Source organism: Haliotis rubra, unplaced genomic scaffold (genome assembly GCF_003918875.1).
Source record: "Haliotis rubra isolate DU_JTF1 unplaced genomic scaffold, ASM391887v1 Scf1288, whole genome shotgun sequence".
In the NCBI taxonomy this organism is placed as follows: Eukaryota; Metazoa; Mollusca; class Gastropoda; order Lepetellida; family Haliotidae; genus Haliotis; species Haliotis rubra.
This window is the reverse complement of record NW_025765212.1, coordinates 20,032-36,770: the sequence shown is the minus strand read 5'-3', so window position 1 is coordinate 36,770 and position 16,739 is coordinate 20,032. Positions and strand designations below refer to the sequence as shown.

General features: G+C 39.5%; 1 protein-coding gene across 1 annotated transcript; it reads right to left on the bottom strand.

The window, feature by feature from the left end:
* Nucleotides 1–906: 906 nt before the first annotated feature.
* On the bottom strand, nt 907–15,409 carry LOC124266901 (fucolectin-like). Its single transcript, XM_046701739.1, has 4 exons — nt 15,336–15,409; nt 5,896–6,111; nt 4,171–4,413; nt 907–1,537 (listed from the first exon to the last, which is right to left on the bottom strand). The coding sequence occupies exons 1-4, from the start codon at nt 15,385–15,387 to the stop codon at nt 1,311–1,313; spliced, it is 738 nt and encodes a 245-aa protein (XP_046557695.1). The 5' UTR covers nt 15,388–15,409; the 3' UTR covers nt 907–1,310.
* Nucleotides 15,410–16,739: the final 1,330 nt, after the last annotated feature.

Here is a 16,739-nt window from a genome sequence, read left to right as displayed (position 1 = left end):
AGTTCATGTTGATTTTGGAATATTGCTGGGAACTCAGTGTTTTTTGTTTATTTATTTTATCACCCAGGTTAGTTCATGGACTGTGTGTCTATATATGGTATGGTCTGTTAAGACTGACTGACTGACTGAGTTTGGTTTTACACAGCTTTTAGCAATATTCCAGCAAAATCACGGCGGGGGACACTAGAAATGGGCTTCACACATTGTACCCATGTGGGAATTCGAACCCGGGTCTTCGGCGTGACGAGCCAACGCTTTAACCATTAGGCTACCCCACCGCCCGGTGTGTTAAGAACTCTTACTTTGATTTTGTTAATATTTAGACTGACTGACTGAGTTTGGTTTTACGCCGCTTTTAGCAATATTCCAGCTACACCACGGCGGGGGACACCAGAAATGGCGTGACGAGTCAACGCTTTAACCACTAGGCTATCCCACCGCCCGTTAATATTTACAAGTTCTTTTCAATGTGGTTTAAATTTTGCGAATTGTCAACAATATATAACCAACTTACTCATTATATACTGTCGTCGAATTGTGTACTGTTATTCGTACTGCAGTATTATGTAATAAAGTTATAATGATCTGAAAATCTAGATAATTTCACAATGTACTTGGTTGGTTTCACACTGAATTCTTCTGCGTGTAGATTTCTACTCAAATTTCCAGACAAAGTTATTGTTTCAATTTTTGAATAGACACATCACAGCATATATTGTTCAGAGTGGCAAAGCATCTAAAGCCAAGGGTGCATGGCAGGAGGGGGGGACAGCCTTCAACTCTCAAAACTTAACTTCAACTATATGTCGAACACTAATTCCAGCTGATCCTGTCATTATTTACTCTCTTCGTTTTAAACATGAAACAGGTTTAAACAAAGATTTTATTGCAAAACTAAGTTCTGAATCACAAATAGTACAGTTATTGGAGACAAGTTACTGTTTCAAAGAATTTCTCCAGAGAAACAGTACCAATAAACTACCACATGCTTTGATGATAGTGAGTGAGTTTAGCTTTACACTGCTTTTAGCAATATTCGTGCGATATCACGCCAGGAAACACCACGCACATTGTACCCATGTGGGGAATCGAGCCCTGGTCTTAGAGTCATGACGAGCGAAGACTTTAAACACTAGCCCCTCATGGGTGGCAGGGCCTGACAGATTTGAAAGGTGGAAGAAAACAATCCCAGTTTTCAAGAAGTTTGCAAGAAGCATGGCTGCGTTGTTATATGAAATACGATGGACGATGCATCAGAGACGATATTGTGATCCAGTCTTCTCGTATTCTGGAACACACCAGTGTGTTTCTCACAGACATAAGTTTTGGAAGAAATAGAACCAGTCATTATCACTTGTTGCATCGGCAGATCCCAGCCTAAGCTCACAGCCTTGCGTGTTGTAGTTGTAGTTGAAGCCGACGCAGGTTATGTTGTAACTGCAGTAGGTGCTGCATTCAGCTGCAGATACGACATCAACTGGGACAACATCACCGACGTACCTGGTTCCCTCCAAACGGTGACGATCGGTGCTGAAACCTATGAAGACGGTTAAAGATATAGAGGACGAATCCTGAGCAAAACATAATATATCAGGGTTATAGTTCCGCAAGTATCTGCGTTTAATGTGTAGATGATTTGAATCAATTTACGTCTCACTCAACTATTATATAGCTGAATGACGTCATTCTGTAAATTGTTAAATCTGTGTAAGATGTGTCTGTTTGCACTCGGCAAAATTCCAGCTTTATGGTGGATGTCAGTAAATAATTGAGTCAGGACCAGATAACCAAGTGATCAACAGCATGAGCATCGACCTACGAAATTGTGATGCGATGGCATGTGTTCACCAAGTCAGCGCGCCTATCCACCCGATCCAGTTAGTCGCCTTTTATGACAAGCATGGGTAGCTGTACACCAATGATAACCCCGATCATAGTATCTGCATAGGACAATCTGATGAGACTCCATCAATCTGGCTCCCTTCACTTGCCACATTGCCAACAAGAAGTACAAACAATGGAAACAGTTTTTTTTCACATACAAAGCATTATATCAACTTTGGGATCAGAACAATTGGAAGCAGCAAAAAACAAAACAAAACAACCTCCCCCCAAATGTTTGAGGTTCTCTGCAGAAGGCTAGGTATCAAATCTCATATCAATTCCATCTCCCAAAAACCTTAAAAGCTGAACTTCAATACATGTTATCATTTGTGGGGACAAGTTTCAGTTTCGTTTTCTAAGAGGTTTCTTAAGGAGTTGTTGCCTGTTGCCACAGTTGGCAGCTTCCAAATACAACATTTCATTACTTCAGAACCTTTCGCTTCTGTCATCAGATGTTAACATGGAAAATGCTAACGTCATTCAATTTGTTGTGAGGGACACTTAACTAAAGAGATAGCGATTTCAAGAATGATTGAGGGACTTCGGGGACTTGGACAGCAGTAAAGAGTTCCGAGCTCCATGCCTTTGTTGCAGAATAGGAAAGGACTGTGGAGAAAATAATTCAATTTGAAAGTTGAGATACATAGAGCTTGTTGGCTGGTTTGGAACTTGAAAGAGGCTGGTACGTCCAACACATATGAACAAGCTGTTTCACAGAAGAATCTTACAATCTGTTGTAGGCACTGCTGGGAGCCAGAACAGGAGTTACGCGAGATAATGTATTGCATCCAGCGATAAGCCTGGGTGCAGTATTCGAAATGTGTTTGATTTAATGATTTGGGGGACTGGCAATTATCGAAACCCTGATATCCTGCAGTAAAGAGTTCTGACTTTCAAAACTTTGGTACAAAATATGAGTGACTGAGTGAGTATGGTTTTACGCCGCTTTTAGCAATATTCCAGCGATATCACGGCGGGGGACACCAGAAATGGGCTTCACATATTGTACCCATGTGGGGCATCGAACCCGGGTGGTCGGCGTGACGAGCCAACGCTTTAACCACTAGGCTACCCCACCGCCCCGGTACAAAGTAAGAAAGGATTGGGAAGATAAATAATTCAATTTCAAAGTTGAAACAATTAGAGGTTGTTGCTAGGTTTGGAATTTGAAAAAGGTTGCTACGCCAATAACGCCGATAGCCACAACATAATTTACTCAATATCCTGCAATCTATTGTAGCCACAGCTGGGAGCCAGTGCAGTACAGGAGTTACACGATAAGCGGATGCAGTATTCGAAATATGTTGTAGTTTCCTGAGGAACCTTACTTCATGTTAACCAGAAGGCTGTACCTTCATTCATCTGGAAGAGACTTAATCAACACCCCAGGTTCTGGGTAGTGCCCGGGATCAGTATTCAGCTGACTGATATTTTCTGAGCGGGTCGCAGGTCTCAATAATCAACTTCAATAGTGAGGATCTTATCAGCGTGTGAAAACTGAATGTGGCAATAAGATCGAGGAAACAGAGTCTATTTGGAATCAGTACTGAACAGCAGAAATTCAGTTCCACTGCCATTGATCGTCATCAGGGACATTGATTCTCTGATCAGGAAAGACTTGAGTCTTAAATTATCACCAACAAAGATGTATCGATCACACATGCACCCGTACACCTCACATTTGCAACAAAAAAGACAAAGGTTTGATTGATTGGCTTTCAGAGACGATCGAACATTACATAATCATGAAAAAACGCTAGCACAGAATCATACTTCATGTAATTTTCAGACTTCATCGTAAACGTTCATTTATGAATCAATATCCAGTGGAGATGATGCCAGGTATTTTGAAAGCATCAAGGAACTGCACTTTCTCATATAGCCCATATGCCACATCCTCATAGTCGCTTTTCCAGCTCATTCTATGAAGATTTCAAAGGACATCTTGAACCCTTGATTTTTTTTAAATTGTCTGACGGGGATTGTGGATTGTTTACAGTAGAAATGTGGAGAGAGTGTACAAAATAGACACATCAGAAGTATGTCTCTAGGAATTCCATGTTCTAATTGTGCTTTATACCTCCGTGTTTTAAAGAGAACACTTTTGAAGTGTTTGTGCCAGGTACCAAGTCCATTTGTGCAAACATCGGTCTAAGGCAGTTGATCTTTTATAGTTTGAAAGTTGTTTATAAACACAAGCTTATATTTTAATCAGAATCATATAAAGGATCATAGCAAGTGTGTTTTTCGATTTTATTAATATCAAGTTGAGAGTAAATTACTTACACCGTATTTGTTCTCGCTCAAACACTTCCACTTCACACAGTGTTAATAGATCATTATATGCCGTTCTGTCAAGACCCCGAATTCTGACATAACGCCCTTGGGCAGCACAAGAACATGATATATTTTCTGTTGCCCCAGCAGCCATTGGTCCATCATACGTGGCACATAGACGTGAGGGAGCTGAGGGGTCCAGTACGGGATCATCCGCGAAGACCTCAATCTTTAAGTCATGCATTCGTTCACCTGAAAGATGTGAGCATGTCTGACTAATAATACCGAATATATTTACCTCTTTGACTGGATTGCCAAAAATCACCTGGAAGATTCAACGATATTCTGAGTAACTATAACAATAGTTTTTCCTCTATTACTGTACTGCCCAAATTAGATTTTCAGGCCTTGAGTTACACATTGTTTAACTAAACTAACGAAAGAGTTGAACTGATTATTGTGAACACACCAAGTCCAAGATTTGAAATGGGTATTACAGTATATAGTTGATTGTGTTTGGTATCATGAACTCTATGCCATCATTGTAAAAAAATACAACTCCGGTCTTTAATTACCACATTATGTCGGGGATTAACTCAATCTTAATTGCTGACAACGTCACATTGGTGATATTTCAGCTATGTTTTTTACATATCAATTAGGAATACTTATCTTACCTCACACATACATGTGTTTTCTTATTGGCTGAGCGCTCACCTATTATTTTCAGTGTACCACGCTTACAAGCGAGTAGCATTTTCTATGTTACCCGCTTGGAATGCCGAACTGTGGGAATTCATTTGGCACTTCTTTATTTCGAATAATTGAGTCACGTATGAAGTACGGAAATTACCGATGTATTGCGAAAGCAAATCGATGGAAGGGTGATAACTCTAAACCCGGTATTGGCTAATTGCCATATTTTGATCCGATACCGGTACAACTTATAATGTGAACTATTAAACATGTCGTCCATAGACAGTAAAACAACTAAAGTATCAAAGAAGGTGACCTAAAACTAGCAGAGGCTGTGCCTTCAAAGGTGGTTGAAGTAAAATAAAATTGTTGTCCTCCTAAGAGGGAAGTAAGACTAAAACATTCGAAGTAAATTTAGTAGGATATTTTTGTTGTGACGTGATGGCGAAAGTTGAGCACAATCACCAACGTCTGAAGGGACGATGTAAATACAACCAGGATCAAAGCAGGTAGCAAACGTGACACATGGTCCCTAGTATGGTGATCTACCCTCACCTGCTTGCGATGTTTATGAATTGTATATTGTCCGAAAAGTGCTATTATCTTTACCTTAAATTCTAATTTTAAATCTAACTGTGATACTCTGGTTGTTTTACTGTCCCTTGACAGGTTTTATGTTATACAATTCTACCTTATAAATGTCAAATTTGTTCTCGTTACGATGTGGCTGAAATATTGCCTATGTGACGATAAATATCAACCCACTCAGTCACTCACTAAAACTAGCACTTATCATAAAAAGATATGATTGTGAGAGATTTCAAAACTTGGCTCAGCTCTGATTTTGGAATATTTTCAGCACAAATTTGAAATGCAATTTGTTTGGGTTATTTTTTAATTATATCTCAAAACTTTATCACAGAATGGGGTAGCATTTGCAAGAATGGAATCAGAACTTTGATGCAGTCTGAACATAAAGAAAGTGTTATATCTAGTACATATACCACAAATGCAAACCACACAGGTTTACTTTCTCACCGCAACAATCCACTCTGTTGGTGACAGTTATGTATTCCACAAAGAAGTGACTTTGAAGGTCAACCATCCAGTACGGCTCCATGTCGTGGTCTTGGCTCTCCCAACACGAATTTCTTGAAAAAACTGCTTCCCTGTTGCCATCTACTGCTCTGGCTTTGTTGTTTGTGAAGGTTGAAGACTTCGTGGGTTTCCCCAGGGCTAGGTTGTTGAGGGCACCTGGCAGATGTATAGAGAGAAACAGTTTTACAAAAGGGACCGCTTGGACATGTTTGCTATCTTGCTAAGTGAGAGTGAGTGAATTTAGTTTTATACTTTTAGCAATATTCCAGCAATATCGCTGCAGGGGACACAAGAAATGGGCTTCACACATTGTACCCATGACGGGAATCGAACCCGGTTACTCGGCGTGACGTGCGGACGCTTCAACCACTAGGTAAACCCACTGCCCCTATCTTGCAGAGAAAAGCAATGATTCCATCACATATGTTCTCTGAATATCATTGAATGATTGGTTGTTGTTTAACGCCACTTTCAGCAATATTCCAGCTATATGGCGGCGGTCTGTAAATAATCGAGTCTGGACCGGGCAATCCAGTGATCAACATCATGAGCATCGATCTACACAGTTGGGATACGATGCCATGTGTCAACCATGTCAGCGAGCCCGACCACCCGATCCCTTTAGTTGTCTCTTACGATAAGCATGGGTAACTGAAGACCAATTCTAAACCGGATCTTCACGGGTCCTATGAATCTCAGGCATCAAAGAACATTCACTGAATACAAGTTGAAAAGAAAACTACGTGTCCGCCAGACAAAGGAATGCCCCTTAACTATCACAGGAACTTCGCTGCTCGTTGTGCAATTATAAGTTAACTCCCATAGAAATAGGAGATTTGCATGAGGAACTGCAAATGAATGAGGATTTGCAACTTACTTATATACTAAACTAAATTAAATCATGTCACTTGTTGAAGTATATTCATCATTGGAATAAGTTTGGGCATTATCATGCAATGCGATGTGTATCTGATTGTTTTCATTAGGGGTGGGTATTGCAGAGAATTTTCATATTGCGATATATTGCGATGCGAAAGCATGTATTGCGATATGTATTGCAATATATTGCATGAAGTATTTTTAAACAAAAAACTACTTATAATCGAGTTAATGCTTGATTTATAGAGCAAAACACAGAAAAATCACTATGCTTGATAAGGCTTCAATAACAACTCTTCATCGTGATAAAATAGGAATGTGAATAATATTTGGCACAAATGAAACAAGGAAATATCCGAAGATTTCCGAATGTTACGAAGTTTTCCGAATGCAAGTCAAAATACCGGTTTTCGATCAGCGTATCGCAATACGTATCGTTTTCATGTCTGAACCGGTAAATACCGGTAAACCGGTTATATTGCGCAGCCCTAGTTTTCATACAGGTAACAATAAAATCAATGAAAAGTGGACTGCGGCATCATTTTATATATAAAATAATGCATGACATCCCATTACCCGACACTTCACATTGTTGAATTGTTAGAATGGAAGAAGTCAATAACGAGTGTGATCTCCTAGGGCTCATAGACAGCGGCGCCTGTCGGAACACTCAAACCGGAAGACGTATCGTATCCTTTGGTGTTTGTACAATTCTTACAGGGTCTATTGCTGAACAATGTTCTCTTGCACTCGTCTGTCCAGCTAATCCCCAGTGATAAGTCCCCATGGTCCCTAGTATGGTGATCTACCTTCAGGTGTTGGCAATCTAAAGCCTGTTATTATATCGTATTGTCTTGTATAGTTATAATGTTTTAGATTTAGATCCGAGTTTTAAATTTCTGTAAATTCTAGATGTTTTACTGTCCTTCCTCGACAGGTTTTTATAATTTACCTTTAATTTATATTAATCTATAACTTGATTTAGTCACGATATGGCTGAAATATTGCCAAAGTGACTTTAAATTTTAACTCACTCACTCATCCCCAGTGAGTTTGGTCGGCTTCAAGTCTGCGGAACGGGAAGCTCCATGACAACTTATGGAAGCAAACTGCATTGTGGGCCGTAGCGTTATCATGTTCATATGTCAGTTATAATATATAATTATAATGAAATGTCCTCTCACACATAGCCCTTGCAGCTTGGAAAGTAGGTTCCAAAGTGGGCTATTTCACAGGGTGGAAGCGCTTCAACTATCGTAAGTCATTGTTACAGTATAGTAAGTACGAATGCTTCGAGAAAAGTTACGAGATTTTAGGTTTACGAGCGCTTTGTGAAACGGATCCCAGGGCTTGTTTATTCCTGGGGTAGATGTATATTTGTTCTGATCGTACATGGGTTTTTTTAACATTAAACCCCTGTCGAGCAAACTGCAATATGGGTGTACAATCGTACTTGATCATACAAAATCGTAATAACTGATCGTAATGACTGTTAAAACTACATACTGTCAACTCCTGGACAGTAAAATCACAACGCAATGGACAGTTTGTTTCCTAAATGTGAGCACCTCATATAAAATGTACAGTTTGATTTTTTGACGATAACAGAAAAAACACGCATTAAAGCCTAAACTGTGAATGAAGACCTAAAACAACTATATATAAGAATTGACAGCAATAAAAGGCGTGCTGGGGTTGTCATATTTCGTGTTGAAACGATCATTTTCTGCGATCTTGTTTCAACACTCAGGAGGGTGCCCTCGCTTAACGCACAATTGCAATACATAGAGAGGGTGTTAAGCTATTACAGAAAGATCTGTAAATTTTTAGACTCCTCTGCCAAATAGCAAAAGCTGATATACTTGCAAAATAATGAAAATGCAAGGGAAAAGTTACCATTGATCTTGCGCTACATGTTCGTCCTTCACTGTCCAGCGAGGAAATGGAGTTGCCTGCCTTTGGGGCAACTCCACATTTCGCGTGGACAGGGCTTCCACCCTATGTATTTTATGTCTAGCATGTAGTTTCTCTTGTGATTTCATCTCTGGATGAGAGATTCACCTTCAATACATTGGTCTTTATTGTAAATGTGTTGATGACTTTAAGTCCTGGCTGCCACTGATGGTAGAAGGATATCAATCAAGTGTACATGTAAATACAGAATTAGTTTTCCCCCCCCTTTATTTACCAAGAAAAAATATATTAAGCATTAATTTCATGATATTATCCGACACTTTGTATAATCCGACATTTTTTCCCGGTCCCAGTGAGTGTCGGATTTTACAGGTTCCACTGTGTATACTATTGGAATAATGTATCTGTAAATGGTTTGATGTGATGCCTTTTTTTAATGTTACAAGATAATAACATGATGTTGTGTTTTCCTTAATCACTGTTTAACTGTTGACAGGATAACATCGATGATGTATGATTTGTATGATTTGGCACAAGGCACCGTGAAGAGATGTAGTGTCAAAAGTCAGTTCACTAATTCAGTATCGTGTGAGTACACCATTGGCGTTGATGCAGGCTTGACAACGACGACGCATAGACACTAAGCGATTAAATAAAGGTTGGGGAATGTTTTTCCATGTCTGAACCACCTTTTGTCCAAATTTAGCTAACGCCAATGGGTGATTCTGGGCTTGACGTAAACGTGTCTCCATTTCATCTCAAGCGTGCTCGATATAAGAAAGGTCCGGAGAAACAACACGCCCGGGGTGTGCCAGAATGTTCTGATGTCTCAGGAAATCTGTCAAAACACGAGTGATATATCGATGAGCACTGTTGCTGAAGCGTGAATAAGTTGTGTCTTATCATGAGATGTGATTTTCCCCCATAAAGCTAACGCCACCAAACTGTCGCCGTTGAACAACGCCCGCCGTTCACCGTCTGGCCACCCTTGCAATGCCATCTGAGTTCAGATAAAATCTCGACCCGTCAGCAAACAAAACACCAACCCAATATTATCTCATGTACCGTACCGTACCGTAAATGCTGTCTGCACCAGGTAAGACGTGCCTGTCGGTGACCTTGGAGCAAAATTGTCCAGAACGTTGTAGTCGGTTCCGTAAGTCCTCTAACTGATTGCACGTAAGCCAGGAATGGTCCGAGTAGTCAGGACTGGACTGGCAGTCTGGAATCGATTCCTTAGATGGGTAAGCCCAATGCCGGTCCGAGACAAATCTCTCCTGTTCCCGTTATGTTGAAAACGTCTCCATAGAGATGAGATTGTGTTGCGATGGATACCAAAATGGCTGGCCATTCATTTTGGGCCATTCCAGTCTCCTAGAATACCCACTGCGCAGTTTACGTTGAAAATAACGCGTTTTCCACAACATTCAGAGGCTTGGGAATAATCAGCCGTTCAACCGTCCGTCAATATCAGGTGTCAAACAGCATGCCAAAAGTGAATACGTACATTGTGTTCAATGTGCACATGCGCGATACGCGGCATCAAAGTACACGCAAAGTGCCTTGCTACATGTTTGTTTAGGGTTATTTTTATAACGTTTCAAATAAATTTTATTTTATTTTATGTTACTGTGTTATGCACAGTTACCGTGTTCTTTTAGTATATATGTATATATTAATTAACTCACTGTGTTTAAAATTGGTGTTATAGTTAATACCACTGTAATGTTGAAATGTGTATGTAACGAAAGTCCCTTCAGATATAACTGTATTTACAACGGAACTAGGTTTCTTCGCTTTGATTACGATAATGCAAATGCAACGTAAAAGTTTAACTCGTTCACTCAGAAGTGAGTGAGTGAGTTAACATTTAAAGTCACATCGGCAATATTTCAGCCATATCGTGACTAAAACTAGTTCTAAATTCATAATACATACATATAATATATAAAACCATGTCAACGAAGGACAGTAAAAACACTAGATTATCACAGATTGAGTTAAAACTAGCTAGCATATATCTCGTTCACTCAGAAGAATGTCAGGAGACAAAAAAACAGCATAAGAATACAAGGAGGCGAAGAGACAACATTAACAGGTTAGACCTGAAGGACATCAGAATTTGATGTATTAACGCAATGTTTACCAGTGCAGCGTTTTGCAAACAATCGAACTATCGATGATTTGCAGTTTTGCTGATAACTGCATACAAACATGCCAATGTCAGTAATGTACATGTATATCACCAAAACACTCCGTTGTCAGTGCATGTAGAAGGGCACAAATACTTCTTCAACTTCTTACACACAGCGCATACTCTTTGCTTTCTTTCGAATACACCTTGTTTGGATGTGAAATAGATTTATTCCCATCAACATAGGACATTATATAAGGTTAGATTGAAGGTCCCGTGTGCTTGAACATATTACACAAAGATCTTTTTCTCAGAGACCCTCGTGCATATTCTTTCCTTGACTGAACACAAAAAGAAGACATGATTTACATTAGGTTGTTGTTTAACTCGCGCTCAGCAATATTCCAGCTATATGTCGGCCGTCCGTAAATAATCGACTCTGGACCAGGCAATCCAGTGAACAACATCATGAGCATCGCTCTACACAAATGGGACCGATGACATGTGTCAACCAAGTCAGCGAGCCTAACCACCCGATCGCATTCGTCGCCTATTACTACAAGCATGGGTTACTGAAGACTAATTCTAACACGGATATTCACGGGTCAGAGAAGACATGACCCTGTGAGATATTTTACTGTAATGTAACTCGAATGAAATGTGATGCACCATCTTGGGTACAGATGTTCTATGATTAGACATCTAAGCGGGTACCTGTATTAGAGATATGGTTGGCTCGAGTTCCATATCAGAAGTAGACGTTAAATACATGCATCACTGTAGGGGTTTCCGACACCGTTTTAACAGAAACACAGTCACTTTTAGATAAACATGGGGTACTGCTACTTTTTAAAGGGGCGTCATTAACAACACATACAATTACATGTAGTATTTATCCAGGCCAACAAACCCGACCTTGTTTTGAACATTATTGTCCCTTTTGACATCAGTGGAATGACAAGGTTCAGGAACAACAAGGCAATATGCGGACCTGGTTCACGAAATATAACGCTTGCATTCCAAGTACCGAGTCGCCCATCTTTCCCCCATCTCAATGGGGATGTTTACACCTCCCAATCTGCTGAATAATGTTAGGAGATTTTCTCACAGGAACACAACCTTTCTGACACTCTGGGTAATGGAGAAGGCTGCAGTGTTTGGGAATCTTCACATATCCGAAAAGTTCTTGGTGGGTTTGAGTAGGCAGGAGTTCCTGGGAGAAGTCCTATTTTCAGTCTGGGTTTTGTGTGATTATATGCCTTACCAGCCTGGCCGTGTCAGGATCACCTGAACCCCTATATGGCATAAGAATCCAATCGTTGAAACGCATTGTTAATGTTCTTCAGGTGATTACTGTCATTTATCTTACCTCTGACATAAATGTCGCTTTCTGACTGGTTGAGCGCTCTTCTATTATTTTCAATGTACCCCGCTGTCAATGGTAACTCATTTGGTACTTCGTAGTAGGAATTCTTTACCTCGAATTACATTGAATCGATCAATCAATCTTTATTTCATACTGAAAGGCCACAGGCCTGTAGTACATTGATTAATCATGTGCGGGTAGTAGAACATTCTTTCTGAGAATAAAAGCTTTATGAATATATATGGACAATCTTTCTAAATGTGTTTTACTGGAATTATTCATCAATGATATAAACTTATCCCTTTCAGGGTGTACATAATAATATTTCTTTATATATCTATTTCTTAACGATAAGTATGCTGGGCAAACACATAAAAAGTGAAACTCATCTTCGACCTCGTGTAAGTTGCACATTGGGCAGATTCTACTTTCTTTCTTAATACTTTGCCTTTGGTATCTCCCTGTTTCAACATATAAATCATGCGCGGAGCAGCTGAATCTCGCCAATGAAGATTTATATTTCCTTACGGTCAAGACTGAAAGATAATATTTTGTATACATGGAATCTTTTATCATTTTGTAGTAAAAACATTTATTAGATAATGAGAGACTAGTTAACCAATTTTTAAGGAATATATCTTTAAGTCTTTGTTTAACTGCACAGACAAAGTGAGAATGAGATTCTACAAATTGTTCATGCCAGGCATTGCCGAAGCCGATAGATGATAATAAGTGTTTTATGTCTGTTACACAATTACGTTTTCCATGACTATCATATAGTATCATCATTTCATAACATTTTCTTGGCAATCTGTATGAGGGCATTGTTAATAATTTTAACCAATATCTAATAATGTTTACATTTGATTCTATGTACAATGGATATCGCGTAATGATGTACGGAAATTACCGATGTTTTGCGAATGCAAATCAATGGAGGGAAGATAACTCTAAATCTGTTTTCTTTTCAGCAAAATCTAGCGATGGCTACAAAAAGATTTGTACCCGTGCTTCAAGAAATTCAAAAATGACATTAAGGTGTTCAGTAAGATAAATACGTTGTTCACTGGTCCCTCGGGGCCAATGGGTTGATGTACCCTCAATGTTTGTTTATGTTGCCCTCGCCCTTCGGGCTCAGGGAACATAAAGAAACAGCGAGCTCAGGGAACATAAAGAAACATCGAGGGTACATCAACCCATGTCCCCTTCGTGACCAGTGAACAACTTATAATGTACCAGGGACATACAGGCTATCCACAAAATGTTCACTTGTTGGAAGACACTGTGACACCTAATCCATGGCATTCTTGTGTAAAGCAGAGTCAGAAGATACCCCATAATGTAATCTTGTAGGTGTACGTCTGTGTTTACAGTCATGAATTGCTCAGATTCGGCACCATTTAATAATCATTCTGATTAGAATGCGACGGGTCAAAATCAAATCTTCAAATTCCCTCCATTTCTTTGGTTGAGAAAATCTTGTCGCCCAGGCCAAGGATACTATGACACCACCGATTCTTCGATCACTGCGGTTGGGGTAGCGCTGGGTGTGTGGATCCTATTGCTAGTGTTCCCCCGCCGTAAATTTTAGTGTCTGATTCATTACGTTACAAGTCATAACCGAATTTTTGGAACTGGAAAGTTCAGTGCGATATTGCTTGGTGCAGAACGTAATCCATTTGGATCCAAAACCATCAGTGTGCGCTGAAGTGTGCTATGCAGAATTTATTGCATGCTGAGATGGATATGAGTATAAAAGCTGCCAATATGTAGACGAATGAGTTAAGGCATAAAAAGAGTGTGCTTGGAAGTCTGATAAGGGACTAACGGTTCAGACAATCACCTGATGAAGGGGCAATATCTATGTATCGATGGGTAAAGGGGCAAGAAGTAGCCCAGAAACGTGGTGTTATACAATAAAGAAGAAGTTGTCATCCATATACTCGTCTTATATATTCACCAACTTCTAAATGCCTCTCAAGAATCTCAATAATATAAAGGTATAATTATCCGCTATGATACATATAACATAAATATATTTTACAATGCCGATGATTATTTGTCTGCAGGCAGAATAGGTGTACTTGCGTACGTGGCAGACACAGTTTCATACTTAATGAAACTGCAGTGAAGACTGGATGTGTACTATGTATTATGAAATTGTTTTATCATGAGTAAAAAATGATTTGATTAAAATGATTTGTGCTAAAATGTCAATTCAATGAATTTTATTGTTGAAATTATTTTTTGTTTTGTTGCCATATCAGGAATAAAGTAAAATATTCTCTAAACTCTGGTATATTTTATGTATATCACTACGTTGTACCATTTCTTACATTTTCCATTTGCGAATTTAGGCTTACCCGCATGCTTATCATCACAGATTTTGTCCATTGTTCTCCAAATGCGGTCAACGTGAAAATCCCTGCGTGCCGCCCTTGTTCTTACAAACATCACAAATGTTTACTTCACAGTAATAAACCCAAAAACGTTTTTGACAACACTTACCTTTGTCCTTATACTTAATAAACATTGTATTTCATGATCCACCACTTTTTGTAAAGAGTAATTGACCCAACACCAATTGCCAAAACAGACTGAGTAAACTACTGACTGACTAATTTTGGTTTTTACGCCGCTTTTAGCAATATTCCGGCAACATCACGGCGGGGGACACCAGAAATGGGCTTCACACATTGTGCCCATGTGGGGATTCGAACCCGGGTCTTCGGCGTGGCGAGCCAACGCTTTAACCATTAGGCCACCCCACCGCCCCACTGAGTAAACTAAGCCTGAACAAACCAACGGCATGACGTGACATACAATGTATGCAACCGGGCAAATGGACATAAACATCTAGTACAAACGGGTATGTGCCAGATATAATATTAACAGCAATGGACATACTAATCAAAGGAGGGCAGTTTATGTAATATGTGGCCTTGACACTCAATAACACCCATTAACGTTTCATCGGACATATAACATGTTCTTGACAAAGTATCATGTGGTAAAAAGTTGTGATTCAAGTTGAAGTTTGGTTGAAAACTGACTGTGTTTGGAATATATCCCTGATCATGTACTCACCAGACACCAATGTCCCTCGGACGAGAAGTAAGACGGTATTCAGTAAATACATCTCTTCCCCGCGACACGACAACTCTAATGATTTCCATGAAGTGAAAGCTCACTTAACATAACGCTGGGCATCAATATGAGAAATCAATAGCCTTCTTTGTACGCCAATAAAGTTACGCACTGCGCATGACTAAAACACTAATTAGTTTTATTTGTTATTATCGACGCTACTAATACTCAATATATATATATTGCATATAACTATTGGTGCAGAAAATCAACAGAAAGTGGTTTTGAATGATTTCTGTCACAGTGACATTGTATTCCATTTCATCTTCCAGATGTTGCGACATTCATACGTCATCGTTGCTCTAGTTGTACCCAATCCATTCTCTTGAATAAATATGTTTAAATCAAAAATCAAATCTAGTTGTTTGGAAACGTCATCTCTATTTCTTACCTTGTACTCTAACTCTCAAATAGTGCCAAATTTGTTTAGATATAATGATCATATGTGATATGTCTTGTTATCTATCGTTTATAATCTGTTGTGAAATGCCTCGTGTGACGGAGACACAATTGCATGTTTTGACGGGTATGACATAGCTAGACGGCAACCAATCATCCGTCACCCGTTTGTGTTATAACTGAAACGATCTTCGAGTCAATAGGAGTGGCGGTATTGGTGTACCCCCAGTTTGCTAGCAACCAGCAGAGAATTACCTGGGTTTAGAGGACACACATAAATGAACGTGCAGGGTAAGTTGTTCCCTGTGTAATATTGTCCGGGGTTACTAGGCTAACCATAAACTTGACACTGTGACTTCATCCATTCATTTATTTAACATACATATTATCATCATCATCAATCTCATCAACCATCTCATCAACAGTATTATGAAATACTACCATTAGGCGATATTAGCGCTATCATCATGATACAAACATACATTATTACACAATATCACATGTATACATTATCACAAGGTGAGATACACTATCTCCGTAAACAAGTGGAGTTTTGACACCATCTTGCAGCAGTCTCTTCTCGCGGTCTAGCCGTTCTTCCAGCTGGCAATACTTCTTCTCTTAGGTCTCACACAACCACCACCCTGCAACTGCATCAATGTTATTTCTGTGTAGTTCTGTTCTGTAGACTTGATCAGACTGATAAATGTATATACATTAGGGTAGCACCAGCTCAGCATACTGGTAAGGTAAACTGTGTTCACCAGCTCAGGGATACTAAAAAGTGCATCACCTGTTGTTTTGAGAGTTTAGCACGGCCCACTGACCTGGAACCTTTAAACAATACCTGCTGGCAAACTGGGGACACCCGCGGTATTGTCTCTTTTCTTCTAGTACGAGTAATATGCTGGCATCTCAATGAAGTCTTCGTGCAACACTTTCAGA

Excerpts from the sequence above, each read along its gene's own strand:
- LOC124266901 (XM_046701739.1), bottom strand. The coding sequence starts at position 15,387 with ATGTATTTACTGAATACCGTCTTACTTCTCGTCCGAGGGACATTGGTG. Across the intron at positions 4,414-5,895 it reads CAACAGAGTGGATTGTTGCG|GTGAACGAATGCATGACTTA; the intron begins GTGAGAAAGTAA and ends CACATCTTTCAG. Across the intron at positions 1,538-4,170 it reads TGAGCGAGAACAAATACGGT|GTTTCAGCACCGATCGTCAC; the intron begins GTAAGTAATTTA and ends CCGTCTTCATAG.